The 21667-nt window shown below is 51.0% G+C and overlaps 3 protein-coding genes and 1 long non-coding RNA gene across 17 annotated transcripts in view; 1 reads left to right on the top strand and 3 right to left on the bottom strand.

The window, feature by feature from the left end:
* The first annotated feature begins 301 nt into the window (after window positions 1-301).
* Window positions 302-6082, top strand: ZBTB25 (zinc finger and BTB domain containing 25). 3 transcript variants are annotated; one of them, XM_035326720.1, is made up of 3 exons: window positions 302-386; window positions 2738-2917; window positions 4453-6082. In XM_035326720.1, the coding sequence occupies exons 2-3, from the start codon at window positions 2745-2747 to the stop codon at window positions 5588-5590; spliced, it is 1311 nt and encodes a 436-aa protein (XP_035182611.1). In that variant the 5' UTR covers window positions 302-386; window positions 2738-2744; the 3' UTR covers window positions 5591-6082. The 3 variants fall into 3 exon arrangements, with proteins under 3 accessions (XP_035182611.1, XP_035182610.1, XP_035182609.1); XM_035326719.1 differs by lacking the exon at window positions 302-386 and adding an exon at window positions 2038-2162; XM_035326718.1 differs by lacking the exon at window positions 302-386 and adding an exon at window positions 2249-2475.
* LOC118167389 lies at window positions 1119-1953 on the bottom strand. The gene is made up of 2 exons (XR_004751111.1): window positions 1785-1953; window positions 1119-1565 (listed from the first exon to the last, which is right to left on the bottom strand). It is a non-coding gene; the product is annotated as an uncharacterized LOC118167389 (long non-coding RNA).
* A 6111-nt stretch (window positions 6083-12193) lies between the features above and the next one.
* On the bottom strand, window positions 12194-19673 carry AKAP5 (A-kinase anchoring protein 5). 12 transcript variants are annotated; one of them, XM_035327467.1, is made up of 4 exons: window positions 19554-19673; window positions 14854-16223; window positions 14746-14805; window positions 12194-14595 (listed from the first exon to the last, which is right to left on the bottom strand). In XM_035327467.1, exons 2-4 carry the CDS (start codon window positions 15599-15601, stop codon window positions 13865-13867), a joined length of 1539 nt encoding a protein of 512 aa, XP_035183358.1. In that variant the 5' UTR covers window positions 15602-16223; window positions 19554-19673; the 3' UTR covers window positions 12194-13864. The 12 variants fall into 12 exon arrangements, with proteins under 12 accessions (XP_035183358.1, XP_035183354.1, XP_035183361.1 ...); XM_035327463.1 differs by having other exon boundaries at window positions 12194-14649; XM_035327470.1 differs by lacking the exon at window positions 14746-14805 and having other exon boundaries at window positions 19554-19672.
* Window positions 19674-20460: 787 nt separating this feature from the next.
* MTHFD1 (methylenetetrahydrofolate dehydrogenase, cyclohydrolase and formyltetrahydrofolate synthetase 1) overlaps window positions 20461-21667 on the bottom strand; it is a 40612-nt gene continuing 39405 nt past the window's right edge. The window contains exon 28 of the mRNA XM_035327457.1: window positions 20461-21615. The gene's annotated coding sequence lies outside the window, so the exon portion shown is untranslated. The remainder of the gene's footprint in view (window positions 21616-21667) is intronic.

Below are 21667 nucleotides of genomic sequence, written 5' to 3' on the forward strand. Positions count from 1 at the left end.
GGCAGCCGCGGCCTCCTCCGGCGTGGGGCAGCTTCCTTACGAGGTGGGAGGAGGGGAAAAAAAAAGAAAAGAAAAGAAAAGAAAAACACCAAAAAAAGCAACTCCAAGTTGCACGAGGAAGTATTTGCTTTCTACTGAAATTTCACACGTCCGTATCCCTGCCGTCCCACTTTATACATTGATGCAGGGAGCACAGGAGCTGGCAGCCGCTACCACGTTTAATCACAGCTCCGGAGCAGAGCAGGTTTTTTTTTTTTTTTTTGTTTTTTTTTTTTTGGCAGATGTTTTTTTTTTTTTTTCCTTCTGTCTCTCTCCCTCTGAGTTTTCCCAGGCCCTCCTCCCATCACCCTCCCTGAACCTCTTCAGCTCCACTTGAACTGTCCCGGGTGAGCAAATGGGATTTCCTGAAGCTGCGGGCGGCCGCTCTGCTACCTGCCACAGGGCTGCTAGGAAACATCTGCCAGGTCGGGCTTTTCTCCCGGGCTTGCCACTTGACTTTTCCACCCCTAAACTGACATCGGTCATTCCCTGCACGCATCAGAAGCGTTTAATTTTAGAGCTGCTTCATTTGGACATGTTTTCTAGAGACACCATCAGTTTTGGGTCAAGCACAAGTATCCAAGATCCCTTCTAGCTCCAGGCAAGCTGAAGGGAAAAAATGAGTGGTAGCCAAGTTAAAAGATGTGATTACAGGTTTTAAAAACGGCAACAGCTACAAAAGTAACAGCAAAAAGAATGCGCCAAAATAGCCCCTACAATGTTTACATGTATCAGCATTGATCCCTGCTCCAATGACCCCAAAGTTTCCCCAAGGCATCTTACAATGAGACAAACCAAGTTTGTCCTGATTTCCAAGTGGGACACCACCCCTTCACCCAGTGCACATTTGGGGATTTTCTAACCACTGCTGAATAAAAGTGGAGTTTTCAAAATGGGTCCCAAAGACGCCCTCATTTCTCTCCTTGCCATGTTGCAGCCTGGCTCCAGGGGGTGATGCCCAGAGCAGTGCTGAGGGCGAACCTGCACACCTCCATCGGCCTTTTTCCTGCCACACAGGCCAAATGGCCTCCATAAGCCGACACTGTCATGTTTTCAAATCACACTGAAATGTTTGTTTGCCATAGTTCACCAGTCTTTTTCCTTGCAGCTCCTTGCACAGGGCAACACAAAGGGTGCTTGTGCAGCTCTGCTGTGTCCCAGCCCTCCCCATGCAAGTTGCTCCAGGAGCCTCTGCCACCTCCGGGTGACACTTGGCACATATCACCCTGTTTTTCACTCCATCCCCAGGCTCTCAGCGACCTCCCATGACACTTGCCTTCCCAATGTATTTTTTACTATTATTTTCTGGCCACAGAGGAACAGCGAGTGGACACGTCTGTGGAGAAAGCTGCGATCACGTCCTGCTCTCGCATCCCAACCCAGCAGTGCGGGCTGTGTCGCCTCATACCCACAGGGCCCTGGGACATTACAGCCAAACACCAGCTCCCATCTCCCATTGTCACTCCCAACATTTTGGCTTCGGCTTCTCCGGAGCTCTTCAAAGTCCTCTTTGGGCTGGAGTCAACCTAGATAACATGTAAATTATTAATCATTTAAATAAATAACCTGCCATCTGCAAATAGCCACTCACTCTGCACATGGCTCGATAAATATGTTAAACAACACGAGAGCAGAGCATGAAACCTCCAACCACTTTCTGCCAGCTTTTTTTTTTTTTTGAGGGGGGGCGTAAGAAAAGCGGGGATTGCTGCACGAGAGGCAGCAGGAGCGCAGCTCCGTCACACCTCGCTCCTGCTGCTGTACGAGGAGCGCAGGAGGGAACGACGGGGCCTTTTATTTCACCAGAAGAAACAAAGCACGGGCAGATGGCTCAGGGAACTTTCAGTCAAGGGCACAGCGTGAGGCTGGGGTTGCGCGGTTGCTGTTGCGCTCGGCTCCGGGCCGCGCAACAACCGCGCAGCCCCCGCGCAGCCCCCGCGGTCACTTTTTCCACCCGGCGCCGCCGCAGCGAGGCGGGGGCGGCCTAGCCCGGCTTGGCGCGGCTCGGCTCGGCTCTGCCCGGCCCGGCTTGGTGGCAGGAAGCACGGGGGGTGCAGCGCCCACCCCATCCGCCGCGCAGGGAGCGGGCGGAGCCGCGCAGAGCCGGGGCTGCGCTTCCGCGGGTAAGAGGCTGCGCGGGAGGGGGGGCTGCCCAGCAAGCGCAGCCTCCTCCTCCTCCTCCTCTTCCTCCTCCTCCTCCTCCTCCTCCCCGTCCGCGCAGCCCCCCCCCCCCCCCCCCGGGTGTAATTTTCGGGGGAAACAATAGGGAATATCAGCGTTTGTTTGCAAAGGGGCCGTCGGCGCGGCGCTGCACAATGAAGGCTTTGTTGGGCGGCACAGGGCTCCCTCTGTGTGCGCGCTGCCTTGCTCCTCTCCTCCGCTCCGGGCCGCGGGTGTAGCCGGCTCCTGAATGGCACCGGTTGTGCCCAGCCAAAGGTGTGTGTCGGGGGGCGAAGCGGGCACCTGCACGCTTTCCCCATGGGAGAAGCTGCCCTGCTCGTGGCAGCAGCGTGGCAAAGTCGGGGAGAGTTGGTCAGCTCCGGGAGTTGGGATTTGGGGTGTGGGTGGGAAGGGATGAGGCTCCCCAGAGCTCTGCCCCCATGTTCAGGATCGTTTCAGTGCTGAGAGACCCGCGGCCGAGGCTGCGGGAGCCCTGAGGTTTCTTGCAGAGATGAACGCCTTGTTCTCTTCCCCGCAGACGCACCATGGACACGAGCGGCCACAGCGTCCTCCTCCTCCAGCAGCTGAACATGCAGCGGGAGTTTGGCTTCCTGTGCGACTGCACAGTTGCCATTGGAGATGTTTACTTCAAAGCCCACAGAGCGGTGCTAGCTGCTTTTTCAAACTATTTTAAGATGATATTTATCCATCAGACAAGGTAAGGACGCACAGCTCTCTCCATACCCTTTAACCGCTCCTACCCTTTAACCTCTCTGCTTGGCTTTCAGCGTTTCCCCTTTCTAAAGGTGTTGTGCAGTCCGTAAAACCACCCTCGTTAGCCAGTGTACACCGACATTCAGTCCCCGCATCTCAGAGATGAGAAATTTGTGTGAGCAGAGGGATTAAACGCATGGTCCTGGTCCTTGTGCAGCGACACCTCGCAGGCTGGCATTGCAGGGACATGCATTGCCTTGTGGCGATGCACCTGTCACTTTGTGATGGCTTTTGGGCAGTCCCCTAGCCCAGATCCGGTGGGTTTCAGGCTTTGTGCACGCTGGCTGTTCGGCTGCCTTGAGCCAGGCGCTGCAGTTGGCTGCAGAATAAGCCCAGTGACAGGACGCTGCTCCTCTGCATGCTCACTGGAGCGCGGAGGCTTTGTGCCTTTCCAGAGAGACCAGCGAAGCCCAGTTTCAGGTCCCGCTCAGCAGGTGTCCGTGCCGTAGGCACCGCCGCGAGGCTGAGCGCTCATCCTGTGCTTTCACAGCCACCGCGAGCCAGGAGGGAGGCGCAGCCCTGCCCGTGCTCTGGCCATGCGTTCCCACGCAGCCTTCCCGGCACCAGCGTTGGTGTGGCCTCAGGAGTTACCCCAGCAAAGAGAGAGCAAAACACATTTGGCTAGATGGCTTTTCCGGCCCGGCTTGCTGGGTGGGACTGTCCCTTTTGGCAGGATCCGCGGGCTTGAAGCAATCAGGGAGCCATAGCCTTATCACAGGTCTGTGCCTCAGACTCGTGCAGATAAGGGCCAGGACTGCGATCACCCACTTATTTCAAGCTGCTGCTCAGATGTTTCACCCGGCTGGGTCCTAAGTGGTTCTGCAGGTATAACGACATTGGTGCTGAGTTCTAATCTCACCTCTGAGCTGGAGCTTGCTGCTTGTAACTGATTAATCCCTTCTCTGTTCCCCTTCCTGCCTGTGCTGGCGAGGGTCGCGGCCTCCAGCACCTTCACCAGACAGTCATTATCCACCCGCATGCAGCCCTTCGGCTGGGCGTGAGAAGACGGGCGAACTTCCTGGGCGATAGACGTTGTTTGCTGACACTTAAGTGCAAAGCTCATAAAGATTACGCAGTGGTGGCAGCTGAATTTATTACTTAAACACACAGACGCTCTGTGCCTCCTGTCGTTGGAGCGGCGCACACTGGCAAGGTGCAGCTCACACAGCACCACTGGTTACGCGCCATCACAGCTGGGTGTGCATGTGAGCGAGGGGGTAGATGGAGGCTGGCTCCTCACTGCACTTGTGCACGCAGTCGTTACAGTCCCACAGATAAATGTACGCTCAGGCACTCTGCTGCACAGACAAGGCATATGTGCTTCTGCAGGGCTTGGCAAGTGCTGCTCGCCCTGAATCTGGAGCCAGGCGGCAGTGCCCACGCTCTAAAAGCAAACGGTGGCGCAAATGAATGGGCAGATAATGGATCAGGGCTGTAATTGGGAGCTGAGTATGTACTTAATCATCTGTCTTGTTTCAGTGAATGCATAAAGATTCAGCCTGCAGACATCCAGCCTGACATTTTCAGTTACTTGCTGCATATCATGTACACCGGGAAGGGGCCGAAGCAGACCGTCAACCAGAGCCGGCTGGAGGAGGGCATCCGGTTTCTCCACGCAGACCACCTCTCCCATATCGCCATCGAGATGAACCAGGTGTTCCCGTCAGAGGCTGTGCAGTCTTCAAACCTGTACGGGATCCAGATCTCAACTGCTCACAAAACGGCCAAGGAACGTCTGGGAGCGAAGGAGACGCTGGCCAAGCCGGGCAGCAGGTCTTCTGCCCAGGGCGACCACCCGCAGCTGCAGCTCTCCCTCGCCATCGGGCTCGACGACAGCTCCCTCGACCAGCAGGTTGCTCGCCCCGCCGCGCAGCCAGCTGCTCTGGTCAAGCCGGCAGAAGAGCTGCCAAAGCTCTCCGTGTCCGTAAAGCAGGAGAAGTGTGACTCGGAGCCCGTGGTGTCCCAGAGCTGCACCCCTCCTTCTCCGGACGTGGCCAGCCCCATCTTTGCCAAGGCCAGCCTCAGGGTGCACTTGTGTCACTACTGCGGGGAGCGCTTCGACTCCCGCGGGGGGCTGCGGGAGCACCTGCACACCCACGTCTCGGGCTCACTGCCCTTCGGCGTGCCGGCCTCCATCCTGGAGAGCAGCGACCTCGGGGAGGTGCAGCCTCTGGCAGAGAGCAGGGAGGCCGGGGAGGGTCACCGCCTCGGGGCCTTCCTCCTCAAAGAGGACGAGCATCAGCTGGAGCACCCGAGCTGCGGCGACCTCGAACCTCTGCAGATCGGCCAGCTCTCCCTCATCTCCAAGGACCACGAGCCGGTGGAGCTGAACTGTAATTTCTCGTTCTCGAGAAAGAGAAAAGTCAGTTGCACCATCTGTGGCCGTGCATTTTTCCGGAAGAGCCAGTTGCTGGAACACATGTACACACACAGAGGGAAGCAGCCCAAGTACGGCCGCTGCCAGCGGCTGGAGAGCCCCGCCACCCCCAGGTTTCGTCCTTACGGTGACAGTGAGAGCGTGGGGAAGAGCCCCAGTTTATCTCAGGACCACCTGGACGAATGTATATTGGAGTCCGATCTTATCCAAGAAAGCGTGGATACGATCCTGGTAGAGTAGTCCTTCCTCCCACTTCAGGTGCTGGATATGTGGGCATTTTCTGTGCAGTGGGTGGCTGCTCTCTAGAACTGTCTTCAGCAATCGTTCCCATCACCACTGAGCTAGTGAAGAACTGTGTTTGGCCTGCGTGTTTACTTTTTTACTTCACTAACTTTTAAACTCAAGCTAATTCAATCTAAGTCCTTCCTGGAAGCCTCCATGTAACTCGGTTACATTTTGATAAATGTGAATTTATTCTTGCTCTGCTTTACTCCAGTTCTTACCGTGTTGCTGGGTGTGAGGTTTATACATCCCCTAAGACACTGAGTGGCACCAAGGGATGTTTGTATCCCTTAGAATTGCTCTTCTGAAGCTAGTTGAGGGAAGTGTAGAGGGAAATAAATATTGCTCTTTCCCAAATAATTTGTTTTTAATTTAAATAAATATCAAGGAGATAAATCCTGAAGTTTGTGTTGTATAATTGCAGTTAATAAATCTCAATATAAATACATGCGGGAGCCCTAAGACTGATCTTTTCAAGGGAATTTGTCACGGTGTTGCTGCAGGGGTGGCAACCTTGTGTTCAGCCAGCCTCAGAGTGATTGTCAGTAGAATCGTTTACATTTGCTTTGAGACATGAGCTCAAGGGCTTTGAATGCGTTTTTCCTCTTTTCTGCTCCCTCCCTTGTCAAGGATTAGTGCATGAACAGAGATGTGTGGATGCCCCTCTAGGGTTGCCTCCCAGTATTGGGCTGTCTTTGCACCTAGGGATGAAAGCTGCAGGGAAGTGTCTGCTCCTCAGCGAGCTTCTCTAAGGACCACATCCTGACCTGAGTCAGGGGATTAAATAATGCTCAAGGTTTTACTAGGAGCAAATATGTAATATGCTATTTCTTCTCTACTTCTGGAGCCACATTAAAATGGTAAAGTGGGCTCTTTTTACCCTTCATTTATCATGACTTGATTTCTGAAAAGTAATCTAATCCGAGAGGGTTTTAAAATTGTATGTGTTCCCCTTGGATTGACATTTCATCCCTGTGTAGTTTTCCACCCGAGGTACCCATGCCTCCTGCCAGACGGGCTCCGGCCCATCCATCCCTCAAGAGCAGGCTCTTGAATGGAGGGTCCCAGCCAGACACACGGTGCTCTTGTGGCACAGAGATTTCTTCTGCAGCAAAGGGCCGAGGCTCCCTCCCTGCCCAGTAATCCCATTATCCAGCTCAGGGGGAGCAGCAGCGTGCTGGGAGCGTCCTGCCAGCCCCTGGGGACTTGAGTCATTGTCTTAGTAGAGGGGCATCCGAACAATGGTGAGAACAGCTCGCTGTCAAAACGCCCGGTCCGCATCTCTTTGTAGCCAGGCCCCTTGAGCTGTGGTCTTTGAAACAGTCCCGGAGCAAGATGTGCAATTAAACCACTGCCAAACTGAAAGCCCAGCCGGGCTCTTTGTGCGGGCGGCCGCTGCCTCTGCCGGGCGGGGAGCTGCACGCTGCAGGGGACGGAGCGGCCACCGAGGGCTGCCAGCTTGTGTTTTAAGACAAAGGGAAAAACCAAACAGCCTCTGAGCCTGCACGGACGATGTCAGGCAACGCACGCTGCCGTTTGCTGTGTGCTTAAGTGCCTGCCTGGTAGGCCAAGTGCTCTGCTCGCTGTGCGTGCCCCTTAGAGCTGCTCCGTCTGCTCTCGTGCGACTGCACCCAAGCTGTGGAGCTGGGCTTCAAAAGCCTTTTTTTTTAAGGCTGGCAGACAAACACAGCCCGACCCGCAGGGCTGCCAGCTTCTGCTGAGCCCCTGGCACATCAGCGGGGCCACAGGTGGCATGCAGCTGGGGCCTCGGGCTCTCCTGGGGCTCCCCCAGTTTCTCTTTCTGCAGGATGGCTAAAAAATGGTATTTTATAACAGCCCACCTTTGTGTGTGACACTTTGTCGAGTGCTGCTTGCCTCAGCAGTCTTCCGATACTTGATTTAAGCCCCAATAGCATCACCGGGGGCGGGGGGGGGGGGAATAAGCTGGATAGGGACAGAGCTGCAGGGAAGAGGTAAAAGCTGCAGAAAAGAAGTAAAAGTGGCAGCTTTCAGACACTTCAGCGGGAGATGGGCACCTCCCTAACTTAGCTGCATGCCTCAAGTGCCTCAAGTACTCATTTGTATTGACAGTCAAATGGCCCTTGGTGCCTCTGCAAACCCCGCCGAGATCAACAAGACATGAACGTATGGCAGGCGTGTTTCATGCAAAGGACAGTAAACAAAGGACTCGCTATTGAGGACAGCAGGAAATGGGTTTGTTCGCTTTTCGGCCATTAAAAGGGAGCTGCAACAACAGCGGTGACCGCGGGCAGAAGTCAGGTTCAGGCAGGTACCTGCCGGCTGCCACGGGCACGTACGGGTCCTCGGGTGCAGGTCCTGGGGGTGATCCTGATCTGCAAATAATGCCGACAGCCAAAACATACTGTGACCAGAGCCACGGGCTGTATGCGAGTCTTTGAAAACCTAGGAGTGTAAGTGACTTTTTTTTTTTTCACCATTTCACCCCTTTTTAGTGTATTTTGGCTCATCTTTGTGGTGCCGAGCATCTGTGTCATCAAACATCTGGGAGAGGCATTTTTTTTTTCATCGTTTGCAATACAAGAAATGTATTTTCAGCATTTTTCCTCTGAAAGTGTTAAAGCGCTGTTATAATTAAAGCAGTGGAAGAAGCCTGGGAGATAGAAGCCTTGTGAACGCAGAGCCATGCTAACTGGAACCACCCCTCGCAAGCATCATTCGCTCTCAGTCTTGTGAATAGGAAATAATTTTAGAAGGCAGTTAAATTTTCTGAGCAAGGACAGCAGCTCCTCCTGGATACAGCAAGAAGTTTTAGCCCTGCATGTAGAAGGCACTCGGATTACTTAACGTGAGGCAGGAGCATGCTTGAAAAATCTGCCTGATGTACAGCTGGGCTTGAAAACTATTTTTTTTTCCATGAAAACATAGAAGTTTTGTCTCAGTATGCAGAATAATGATCCTGATAATTCCTTTTGGACATCTGTCATTGGTTGGGCACATGGGCATAGGCAAAGAAAGACCCAGGGTGATGCCACCTGTAGCTCAGGGCTTACCGACCAATGCATGCTTCACAGTTCCCCGGTGAGCACTCTAAAATATTTTTCCCCTGCCAGATCGAACCTGCCAATGTCTCCTTCTCCCTCTACCACCCTGAATTTCTGGGAGGCCAGCGGGGAGCGGTGCTGGCTGCCCAGGTGATGGTGCTGGTGGGCAGGTGGCCTTTCCCTGCTCCTTGATTCCAGACAGAATAATAAGTAAAAGAAAAAACAACCCACCCCAAACCATCAGCTTGCTGGGGGCGGCAATTCAAGGTCATCTTCCATTTCAGCCTTTCCATGAAGGAGAAGCAGGCCTGGACCGTTCGCTACCAGTGTCCAAGGAGGGAGGTTTACCTTGGGCTTGTCACAGCCTCCCCGGGAATCTGCCAGCAGCAGGTTGCGACACACAGCTGCACTCATCTTCAGCTTTGCTGCTGGAGAAAAAGCAGACAGGTTTTTCTTTCCTGCTCCTGTCTTGGTATGCCAAAAAGGAGTGCTCTACGTGGGCGTCCCAGCAGTCCAGCACTAGGAAAATCTATTCTGACTGGTAAGAAAAAAGGGGAGGATGGACCTGCCCTGAATTACATGCCAGTGAGGTATTTACAGTTGGAGCTGTGTCAGGGCTGAATTCCCTGAAACGCAATCACAGCGCGTACTGGATTTGCATGTTTCATTAAGAAAATGTAATGACACAACTTCAAAAGCAGCCTAATAGAGGAAATGCTCCCACTGAATATTCCAAAACAGGCACCTCAGCCCTCAAAACCCAGGCGCAGCAAAGCTCAGCATCTTGCCTCCTGAGTTTCACCTGAGATAAAACACCCTGGGGAAGCCGACCAGCTGCCCCCCAGCCTGGCAGCACTAGGGCTGCTGCTCCATGACCCCCCCACCCCAGCCTTCATCCCAGCCATTAGGATTGCAAATTGTGCTTTCTTAACATTTTATTCCCTCTTTTATATCCAGCGTGTTTATAATTTCTCTCTTATGTGATAAAAGCATCCCCTGGTTTGGGGCATTTTTTTGCTGAAATCCACTTTTCAGCTAAATGTACTCTAAAAAATCCCAATGTTTAGCAAAGAATTTCACTCTTCACAGCGCGCTGCAAGAAGAAAGAAACATGCAAGTGGTGGCTCCTGAAAATGCTCATCTATATTGTTCTTTAAATAACTGTATAAGCAATAACATCCTCTGATTATTTAAACAAAAACACATGTAATGTAAAGATTTTTATCTGGCTGCAAATTAAAATATTTCATTACTTTAATACCACCCAACAAGAGCTAACAAGAACCATTTCTCTGGGAAATAAAACTGCAGATGTAAAATGATATTAAAGCAAATTGTTTAAATCAATCTGTTCTCTTGGAGCATTTCATTATTTTGAATTACAGAGGTTGAAGCCCTGTATCTATAAGACAAGCAGCATTAAGGCTTTGCTGCCGCTAACACGTGAGTCCACCAGCAGGGTCCCACTTCCATCCATCACTCCCCAGCACAGAACAGAAAGATTTCCATGTATTTCACAACTTTACCCAATTTATGCTATGCATGTGTGAAATCTCTCTCAGTTTTTCATTTTATACATAAGCACACATGAAAATATCCATCATTTTTTCAGGGAAAGCATCTTAAATTCATATGCTGTATTCCTGCTTGCTGTAGATTTGGACGATTGAAGTCTGCGTGGCAGCAGCAACCTCCAGCAGCTGGAGGTCTGGCCCTCAGCAGCTTGCGCATCTCAATGCTCTTCGGGTGCCACAGGGCAGGAAAGAAAATGCAATATTTGTTTGAGCCTTCATTGTCAACCAGCAATTTTCACAAGGAATGTTTCAGCAAATACACTTGTTTTCTGCTGGGCTCAGTGTTGACATAACAGAAAAGCTTTTTATCCCTCTGGAAGTGTTCCTGAGCACGAGTTACGCTATTTAAACACTCTCTTCTTTGCTGCTAAAAATTAAAAAAAAAAAAAAAAAAAAAAAAAAAAAAGCTGTGGGAAATGAAAATACTTAAAGTGACATGGCAAAGCATGGAGAGGGGACTTGTTGAATAGAAAGCTGGATAGTCCCTGCCAAGAGGAGCACTGGAAACATCTGGGAAAAAAGCAGCGGCACAGACTGTGGGGTGAGCAGAACAAATTAATTCATTATGATGCTGCTACAAGGCAATGCTTCTGTAACCAAGAGGTGCGGCAGAGCAATGAACTCCTGGATGGGAGGGCAGGTGGCCCAGGAGCAGTCTGAACTGGTCTATAGGAGACCAAGGTTACGCACCATTCCTGTTTCTTGCAGCTGCCCATGAAGAAAACAGTCCTAAACCCAATCTGCCCATTGGTGCTCTCGCGCAGCCAGGCAGCCACATGCTTCTCCAAAAATTTATTCTCCAAAAGAATAAAGTCCTTATGTTTTATTAATGTCCAATTCTCTAATCATAATGAAGGCATGAAGAGTCTTATTTAAGTCATTAATGGCTGTTAGAAGTGTATATTTTGTTCTGCAAATAACACTGTTAAAAATGTATTTTTTTTTTTATATTGTATAAAGTGCCTGGAGTCTTTGCATGAAAGACATTATGCAAAAAAAATAAAAACAGTTAGGTTGTGGGACCCACTCGATGGTAGCAGAAAGCTCTGGGACACGACGGTTGCTGCTCTCCCCTCTGCCTCCCATCAGCGCGGAGCTGCCGGCCAGGAGATCGCGGACCTGAGGCCTGCCAGCAGAAATCCTGCAGCCAGCAGCCTCGGGAGACAAAGCCCTTTGTGCTGCATTGACAGTATCTGTCCCGAGCCATGTTCTGTGGGGCTGGGCTCTCCTCAGCCTGCAGATGCTCTGATGCTCCGGCAGAACAGATCACCCCGCAGTGAATTCGGCTGTCGGGCAGCAGGGCAGCTTCTCTTAGCCAGAAGAGGTCCGTGATCCCTCCTAAACAGCTTACTGTAGTCCGTGGGCTCCCCGGAATCTGCGAGTGGAAGCGACTGACCAGCAACCAAAAGGAAGCCTTATAAAAATGAGCAAGCCTCAAAACATTTTGGGTCTATTAATAACATTTTGATCTCTCTCTGCTCACTGTATGGCCACTTGAAAAGGCTGGACACAACTGAGCGCCGTCAGGTGGGTTCATCTGCTCACGTACAAATCTCTCCACATCTGCCCAGTCAAACACAAGGCCAGAAAACAAGAGGTACACTCGACTTTAATGAAGCAACTGCCTGTTATATGTACATCTTTTGCATTTCTTGATGAGAGTGCAGGCTTCCCCCTCCTCAGCACGGCATGGGGATGCTGCTGCCCTTTGCCAGGCGCTGCCGTGTCCCGGGCCTAGCAGGGCCCCACGCAGCCTCCATCCTGGGCATGGCTCCTGCGGGCACTGCGGCATCTCCGCAGGTAGGTGCCGTCCTAAAACAGCCCCTTTCAAAGTTACGGCAAAGTGCCTGAAAGGAATGGTATGAAGTACAAAGCCATTAATATTGTACACAATGAATTATTGATAGCTTATTAAATAAATTCACAGAAAAAGACGACACTTTTTTTTTTTTTTTTTTTTTTTAAACACCCTCTGATTTTTTCCCTGTTTTACTTGTGCAGAAACAAGTTGTGGCACTCACTGCTAGCAGTCCTCTAATAATGATGGAGATCCCGTATCAAAGTTTAAAACGTGGTTGTGCCCCGGGTACCAGGAAGGTTGTCAGCCCTTGTGTTTTAACAGGAACCCAAATACTGCACCGGGAAGAGAAACCTCCGTATTCCCACTGTGGTCAATGAGCAATCGCCAGGGGAGGCTGCTATTTCTGTACAAGCTGAGAAACAGGCAGGAGAATTTTCTCAGCAGAACAGGCGAACGTTCATGCAGCCGTACGTAAATCACAACCACACAGCTGCACTCCAAAATTATCAAAAGGCCCCTTTCTTTCAGAGGGCTGGCAGTGAGAGGTGACGCATGCCCACACGCACCACGCGTGTGCACACACGCTGCAAGCAAGCCCTCTTGTAGCAGAGCAGCTTGTGTTTTTGGACAGCACCCGGCCTTTTCGGGCATTTCATGGCAGTGTCCCCAGGCCCTGGTGTCTGGGTTTTCCCTGAGGACTTTGGTGGGGTTGCTCTGGCATTTCAGGATGCGTTTCAGACTTACTGCCACAGAGCCAGAGGAGAGTCTGGGGGAAAAAGAGGGGAACGATGCCAGGTTCGCTGCAGTCATGTCAGGAGGGCTTTGCAGCCAGGCAAAGGGACAGACTGCTGCCCGCACACAGGGACGCCGCCAGCAGCCTGACCAAATCTGCTCCTGACTTAGAGCGATTTCACCACCTGCAGCACATCACTGCTGCCGAGCTATTTCAACACTGAGGCAAGAGTTGCATGCAGCTCACTGCTATTTATATTACATGCCACATATCAAAAGTACGCTACATCCACAGACAGCTTCACCACGACAGACAAAGAAAGGCAAAGGCAAGGGGCTCCCTGTGGCAGGCACGCTCCAGACTGGCCACAGGCAATCCTGCACACTGCTCCTGGAAGTGCTGGAGCAGCCCCCAGCAAGCCATGTACTGGCATTTTCTTGGCATTTGCACAGCCTGGGGTCAGCAAGGGGAGCTGACAGTGTGCTGTGCTATGCCTGGCCATGAGCAGGCTGCTTCTGGCAGGGAATCAGGCTGGACGAGAAGCGCTGCTCGCTGCAGCCACCCAGTTTCATCCAATGTGACCACAGGGGTGACCCTTGTTTTTAACCCCTGTGTACAACACTGAATGCCAGCCCTGGCCTGCTTGGCCTTGACATCTTTATTGCACATTGCAGTCCCGTCACCTGCTGAGCCCTGTGCACCCAACTGAACCCAGGGCAGGAAGGTGCTTGCTGCCCCTCGGACCTTTCCCTAACTATACGTACACACCTACACCATTAACAGTGGGGAAATATGGAATGGATGGAGGCAGAAACGTGGCCTCAATGTAAAGATGCAAATAAACGAAAACACTGCAACGCCTTAATTTTCCTGTAGCTATAGGCAGTCATGCTGACTGCAGCCCCAGGCCCAGAGGATGCCCTGTGCAGAGCAGGGCCTGCCACACATCCCAGGACCCATTTCACACACACACACACACAATTTCACGGGCATGCAGCGCTAACTACACCATGGCCCCGGGGGGCCCCCCTTGCTCTCCCCCTTAGGCCACAGCAGCTTGAAAACGCTCCCCCTACTCCTGTTTTGGAGGCATTGCCACCATCACAGGAAACTGTTGTGTTTGTTCTGTTCCAGAGCCATCTCATTGACCAGCTGCTCTATGGATGACTGGATGGCCGCCTTCACGAGGGAAGATGCTGTTTCTATGAGGAGCAACTCATACTGATCTGAAGTCCTGTGCCCCTGGTCACCCAGGCCTTTCTCCTCCACCAGGGCACTGCTGCCAGCCTCAGGGCCCTCTTTTTGACCAAAATCAAAGCTCCCACTTGATTTTTTATTCCCTTTTTGCTTATTGTGGTGCAAAACCAGGGTCGGCTCATAGTCCTGGTCAGAGTCGTTGTTGTCAGAGTCCACGGCTTCGGTGACAGTGATGACGATGCCGACGCAGGTGCCCATGTTGACTTCAGGTTTCTCCCGGTGGCTGGAGCTGCTCTGAATGCTCGCTGCCTCGTCTTTAAATGCTGACTGACTGAAATCCATTACAGTCTCTTCAGCTTTGCACTCCTCGGGGAGATCTGTGTTCCTCTCTGATTCATCCCGTTCAGGCAGCTCTTTGCAGATATTAGCTATTTCCTGCACCTCGGTGATTTCAGGGGTGCTGTTGGGCTGCTCTGTGGAAACCGGCGTTTCGGCAGGGACTTCCCTCTCTTCCACGTGCACTGCAGTTTGGTGCGGACTCCCCTTGGGCAGCTGTTCCTGAATGGTTTCATCGACTGCCACTGAACTGGTGATTTCTGACGGAGTGGTGTGTTCAGCGTGTTCATCAACTGCCTCTGAACTGGTGATTCCTGATGGAGTGGTGTGTTCTGCATGTTCACCGACTGCCTCTGAACTGATTTCTAATGGTGTGGTGCATTCTGCATGTTCATCAACTGCCACTGAACTGGTGATTTCTAACGGTGTGGTGCGTTCTGCGTGTTCAACTGCCTCTGAACTGGTGATTCCTGATGGAGTGGTGTGTTCTGCATGTTCACCAACTGCCTCTGAACTGGTGATTTCTGATGGTGTGGTGTGTTCTGCGTGTTCATCAACTGCCTCTGAACTGGTGATTTGGGACTGAGCAGTGTGCTCTGCATGTTCATCCACGTCAGGCCCGGGCTCAGCCGAGGGCTCACTCTTCCTACCAGCATCAGCCCCTTCCTCTACTGTACCCTTGTCCTCCTGGTCCACCTTCACAGGGAGCGGGCTGGAGGGCTCAGCCTTGCTTGGCTCCTCTGCTGAGGCCAAGTCCTCTGGCTCCTCAATGGCTTTATTAAAAATGCCCATCTCTTCATTTGCTTGGACACTGCCCTCTGACTCCTCCACTCCCTCAGAGGGGCTGCGCTTTTTCTTGCCTCTTGAGAACCGTATGCAGGGCATCTTCACACCCGAGCTTGCCTTTTTCCTTGGGAAACCTTGTGTGCAGCCCTCCTCAGCATCTATCTCCAGCTGCACCTGGGAATCGGAGGGCACCTTCTTCCGTGAAGAAGATTTTTGCCTTCTCCGAGGTCTTGTGAGACTTTTAATAGCTGCCCAGGCTCCTCTGGAGGATCGTGGTTGAGCAGAAACTTTTGCCTCCCCTTGGTCTGTGCATTGGCTTTTCTCCTCCGAGGCTGCAGAAGCTCCTTCGCACGCATCCTTCATGGCCAGCCCCTTCTTACAGGACTTCGTCCGCTTCTTGAAGCAGAGCATGGAGGGTTTTTCTGCCTGTTCTTCTGACGGGGAGCACGTTGTCCCTGCACTCTGGGTCTCCAGCTCTTTTGGGTTCTCCATTTGAATTTCCTTAGCTGCCTTTGCCATATTTGCACCTCTCTTTGTGCTGTATGATCGGTTTTCTTGGTTAATGCATCAGACGTAAGAGCTGCAGGGATGCTCAAAGGGCTTTTTTTCCATACTGTTCTCAAAACAATGGTAGTTGGTTTTTAACGAGCTGATGTGGCAGTGTGCAGAGAGGAGTTCTGATAAAGCTATTGCATCCACTTTATAACTCCCATTCGTCTTCTTACTCACTTTATCACCTCTCCAAGGAGTTCTGGGCAGACTTTAAGAACCAGCTCTCCTTTGCTTCACTGGCCAGAGTCACTCTCACCTCCAGGATAACCCACTTCAAGTTGCGCGTGGTCTAACAATATGACCATGTAACAGACAGTCTGACACTGTTTTTTATTCCCCCAAAGGATGACAAATCAAGCCAAGAGTTAACAATTTTTATTCACCCCACGGACCTGGGAAGAACCGGCGTTGGCTGAGCCACCTGCAATTCACATCGCACAAGGAACTTGCTTGAAGCAACAGTAAAACGGCGGCGGTGCTCTGCCCCCCAGTGACAAGGTCAGCTGCTACTTTGCCTCTGCTTTATGCTTCAGTTCCCACCGCAGGTTAGTTGAGCTTTGCCTCGAAGTGCAGCCGATGCATCTCTGATCTGTAACATAACAAAGAAATGTTAAGAACAGCAGGGCAAAAATTAAAGTATCGAAAAGTATTTTTTAGCATAACATTTTAGTCTGAGATGCAGACGAGGGGTGGTAAAGCAGTTCTACCTCAGGATGCACCACAGCAGTTTTTTCCACTAATGAGCATCAGTATGCAAAGGCAAAATAAAGCCACTATTATGGCAACCTAGTGACATTCCACCACAGAAAATACTATTTTGCGTGGCAGAAGCAGCTATATATTTTTAATTGCCCACATTATGGCAAATATATTACACACACACGCATATATTTTCTTCTCCTACGGTTAGCTAAATCTTTCCCCCACAGCTCCATATGCACTCATAGTTCCAGCTAGGGAAATTACACTCTGAGACAGCAGATATTTTTATCTTTAATGCACCATATGACAGTATGCAAAACACAGAATACAAGAAGAGGCTGGTGGAATACAAAAGAGAAATCACATGGCTAGAAGGAAGCATATTTATACTACGTGCATGCCTTCCATGGCAACCTCAATTAACACTGCATGTGTTCATCAAAAGAAAGATGTATGTAACCCTTAAAAAAAAAAAAAAAAAAAAAAAAAAGGCCTCGAACCACCATCAGAACGCTTTTGGAGATAAAAACGCATATTACAGCGAGCAGCCCAACTTCTCGGTGGCTGTCTCGACTACTTGGGGAAATTCTTGAAGAGCGTTTCGCGCCCCGCCGCGGGTAGCGGAACAATTCCCGCGGTCGCTCCTGGCGGCACCATCCGAGCGCTGGGGCCGCGGTTGCCGGAGCGATTCCGGGGCCGGGGCCCCGCCGCCGACCCCATCGCGGGCTCCGGGCTCCGCAGGGGCTTTCCTCACCGCGCCGCTTTTCCTTTCCCCTGCCCGTTCCGAAGCGGAAAACGCATCCAGCTGCCAGAAGCACGTGTGAAGGACAGCAGCCCGGTGCTCCCGGCACAGCCCGGCTCATCCCAGGAAGTTTTTTTTTTTTTTTTTTTTTTTTTTTTTTTGGTGGATGGGGAATTTTCAGCGGGGACCAGGATCCGCCGTGCACCGCCGCATCCCCGCCAGCCCCCCGGTCCCCAAACCGCTTGGAGGGGACGTGAGGATGCTCCTCGGGGCTGCAGCGGCCCCCAGCGCCCCCCCCCCCGGAACCCCCGTTCCCCGTCCCCGTTGCGGTGCTCGCCCCCCGCCGCCCTCACGCGCCTCACCTGCTGCGCGGCCCGGCCGCGGCTCCTGCGCGGCTCCTGCGCGGCTGCGCTGCCGCCGCCTCCCGCTGCAGCCGCGCCCCCGGACCGGCGGGGAGGGCGCTGCCGGCAGCCCCCCGCCCCCCTGCCCCCGCCCTAGCGGCCGCCGGCAGCCCCCGACCCGCTCTCGGTACCGGGGGTGCGCGGGGGGAGCCCTCTCGCAGCCTCCCCGGGAGCGTGGGGATGGGGAAAGGGGGCAGCATCCCTCCTCACACGGGGCAGCGCCCGCATCTCCTGGCAGGCAGCGTCCCTGGCTCTTATGGGAAGCGTGCCCTCATCTTACGGGGAGCCATCCCTCCCTTCTGGCGAGATAGCATCCTGACGCTCCCAGGGCAGCAGCCCTTGCCCTCTCCCCGAGCATCCCTTCTTCCTCTCCCAGGTCGCGCACAGCAGCAGCAGATGCACAAACCGCAAACTACACCCGAGGCCAAGGTCCTCCCAGCGCCTGAGCTGCGGTTTCCAACTCGGATCCCAAGAGCAGCAAGGGGCTCGGTGGGAGCAGAGCACGCCCAGGAGGAAGGGGCTGCTGGGGTTTGTAGAGCAGGTACGTCCCGACAGCGTAGGAAGGAAGGGACTCTTGCTCCTGGCAGCTGTTTTTGTCCCACCTGAAACCTTTGCTGGCATCAAGCCCATGCTGTTTGGGTCACTGCACATTTAGGGCTGGTGGTAGCAGCATCCAGGTCTAGATTTAGGCCAATCTTTGCCCCAAAATAACAGGTAAGTACCTCTTTCTCATGGGCCTTTTTCTTCACATCTACTGAGATCTGACTTTAAAAAATTGCATCTCCAGCTGTTATGATTGATGGGAGGGCCTCTGGAAAAAGGACTACCCAGTGCAGTGGAAGAACTACATGAAACTGTAGTTTGAGATGCTTGAATGTCCCCATTCATCGCAACGGGGAGCTAACTGACGCCCACAAATGTTTCAAGGATGTTAACTGCTTCACAGCATGCTTGCACATAAGAAACCAGGCGAGGCAGCATACTTGGAACTTGCAAGGGGCTTCCAGCATAGGCTAGCCTTAGAAAAATATACGTGGCCTCCCCCTCCCCTAGTGTGCTCATAGAAAAAAAGGTAGAAGGGGTTCTTCTGGCTGAAATTTCAGCCAGTAGGACAGAAGCGTGTATCATGTAACCACGAGGAATTGCAATTTTAAAAGCTCCCCTAAGAGATGTGTTTGCTTGCATTCACTCAGGATAATAATCTTCATTTGGAAACGGCTCCTCTCCACGGGGTGCGCAGTGGGTTCTAATTACAATACACTTCTGTGTTAAAGCTGAGCAAGGCCCCTCAGCGCAAGGATATTTCCCCTGGCTCCAGGCGGAGGCAGGCAGCGGTAATGAGGATTGCTAACGTGCGTGCGCTACCTCCGGGGTGGCGAGAAGGAGGCAGCTTCTAATCAATCCCCTTTGAAACCACCTCGGCCAGAATTCAATTATTCCTGGCGTTTCAGGGGAAGATGGTAGCACTGAAGGGTATGAGACAAGGAAGATGGATAACAGGTTCAGATAGATAACAGGTTCAGCAGCAAGCAGCGGATCTGCTCGGAAGATGGGTAAACTTTCATACTTGAAAGAACCTAACCCCTCTGCAGGCTCTGATGGTCTTTCTGGGTGCGCACTGAAGCACCAGTGATGTGCAGCAAGCCGGCCAAGTAACACCTCCTCCTTTTGTCCTTACTGTTAGTCAAAAAATCTGTATTGTTTCTTACAAGACCTGACGCAAGACTCTCATTACAGCACAGCTAGGGGAATGGACAGCCCTAACACCAGCTAAGGACTCTGGGCCCACAAATAGCCTACAGCCTAAATTTGTACATAGTTTTTTCATTAGGCAACAGGAAGAGAAGACAACCTTTCAATCAATATCCAGTTAGAAGAGATTAAGTGTCTTGTGTGTCCTATTTGATAGGGCAAGGACCAACTGCCATACTTAGTTGCTTAGTCACAAAGTAAAGAGTTAAAAACACCGCAGCCCTATTTATGAAACAGTCCTGCAAGATGTAGGGTAGGGCCAGTGGGGAATACACTTCCTACTAGGTTTAAAGTGCTGGTTAGAAAAGCATCTGCCACTCACCTCTGGAGATGCTGAGGGCTATTTTCCATTATTTGCTGCTGGCCCTTACACTTTGTCACCACCTGTCCCCCCGTGCGTAGCAACCCCTCCAACAGTTCTGTGCCTGAGCCGCTGCTTTGCCTCCCTGCAGGATGCAGACAAGCGACCTCTTGAACCATCTCACTCAAGCACATGTCTGTGATCTCATGCTGAACTAAAAGGAGGTTAATCTTAGCATAAATTTGCACTTATCCCATTTTTCATAAGCATCAAACGAAGGTGGAACAGAGCACTTGCAGGAAAGCAGTGCAACGGGGAAGCCTCTGCAAGAGGAGAGAAGGAAGATGAAATGTAGGAACTGACAGCAGTCTTGGCAGCATCAGCTGCGGCAATCTGCTGCAAGGGAAGGCTTCGCCAAGGTGCTGCAGGTGAAGAGGCACTTTCAGCCAGGCAGTTGGACTGGTGCAATAACTGGGGAATGTCCCTTCTGACCCAAGGGCCTTTATGCACTCTAGAAAACCTGATTGCCATTAACTTTTCAGCTGAACACCATCAAAAAGGAAATTTTAGGGGGCTGCGAATGTCTCTCAAATGCTCTTACGACAGTTTAAATTACTGTCTCTGCTTCTGTGACAACCAGGTAATTTTTATACAATTATTCTCCCCTCTTGAATAACTTGCTCTCTCTATATATAGCATCTGTGTACTACAGATGCACCCTTACATTGGTGCACACCTACACCACCCATCTCCCAGTTCTCACCAAAATCCAAACATTTTTAGATTCAGTCCTGATCAAAGTAGATGGACCTGGCTGGTTTATAAAGAAAGGGGAGGCCAAAAATATTTAGCTGCAAGCAGGGCAGTCAATAAAACTAGCATCTTAATTCAGATCTTTTGCAGTCAACTGTGAGTAACTCAAATCCACTGAATAATTCAGGTAGTTTATTTCCTATAGATGACACACACCATATAGGATAAGAAACAAAAATAAACACATAGAAAAATGAAACACAGTGCTGCATTGCAGGCAACTTATTACTGCAATAATCACTTATAATTGTCAATACTGGGACTGCCGCGGTATGTAGTTAATCACAGAAATAAATTCTCCTCATTAATCTCAGCGCATATATTAAAACCCAAGAAGCACTGGAAGTATTTACCAATTTATTTGTATTAGTCAAAAATCTGGCAGCAACTATATTTTTGTTACAAAATGATTTTTGGCCTGCTGACAAAGCCTACAATAAATGACTTGATCACTACTCACATTGTCTTTGTTCACCAAAAAGGTACCTTAGGAAACAAGGCTGGTCGATGGTATAACTGTACTTACTGTTGAGCATAAAAAGGTTCAGAAGACACATTTGGTCAAAGCCATGGACATGGCCTAGAGATCCAGTCTCTACAGATCTGATATCCAGGGATTCAATTTCCAGTAAAAATACAATCTGGTAGTCATAGCTGGGCTTTCTTAAGGAGAAATTTGATATAGCTCAGGTGTCTGCAGAAATAATTCACAGCAGAAGCCAGGGTGAGCACTTCTGGAAAGAGTTGACATGGAAAAGCATTCTTCCTTGTTCCCTCTTTTAAATGAAATTGGTGCAATTTCATAACAGGGCCAATTCTCTCACCGTGCGAGACAGGGATATAGAATTCAGTACAGCAAGTAGGAATATTACAGTGCACAAGACTTCCAAAGATAATACATTCCACAAAAAACCTACTGTTATGGCAACTAAGTTGCAAGACTGTTCCAAAGAGCACCAGCTTTCGGATTTTTAATAATTAAAATCATCTCACTGAATCAAGAGGTCACTAAACCCAAGTTTCTGTATTCTGCTTCAGCTACAATTATGAAGCAGGAAGGTTGTACAGCAAGTATACTTTATATACTTAGTTTCGGCTAGCTTGGAACACAGCAGTTTAAAAATTATTATGGATTAAAAATAATCGTTTGATCCTTCAGCACTCCTCCTTCCAGTCACTTCTTGCACTGTAAGCTCAGTCATATCTTGTTTTGACTTAAAGATCATGGCATAGTTCCGTTTACATGACTCATCAGGTGTTCTTCTGGGAGCTAAAAAGAAAAATAAATTTAATTACGATTATATAGTCTGCAGGCAACTTCC

Source organism: Oxyura jamaicensis, chromosome 5 (genome assembly GCF_011077185.1).
Source record: "Oxyura jamaicensis isolate SHBP4307 breed ruddy duck chromosome 5, BPBGC_Ojam_1.0, whole genome shotgun sequence".
Lineage (NCBI taxonomy): Eukaryota > Metazoa > Chordata > Aves > Anseriformes > Anatidae > Oxyura > Oxyura jamaicensis.

Coding starts and splice junctions, on each gene's coding strand:
- ZBTB25 (XM_035326718.1), top strand. CDS start 2,450: ATGGCACCGGTTGTGCCCAGCCAAAG. Junction 2,476..2,737: donor CCGGTTGTGCCCAGCCAAAG/GTGTGTGTCGGG, acceptor TCTTCCCCGCAG/ACGCACCATGGACACGAGCG. Junction 2,918..4,452: donor ATATTTATCCATCAGACAAG/GTAAGGACGCAC, acceptor GTCTTGTTTCAG/TGAATGCATAAAGATTCAGC.
- AKAP5 (XM_035327458.1), bottom strand. CDS start 15,601: ATGGCAAAGGCAGCTAAGGAAATTCAAATGGAGAACCCAAAAGAGCTG.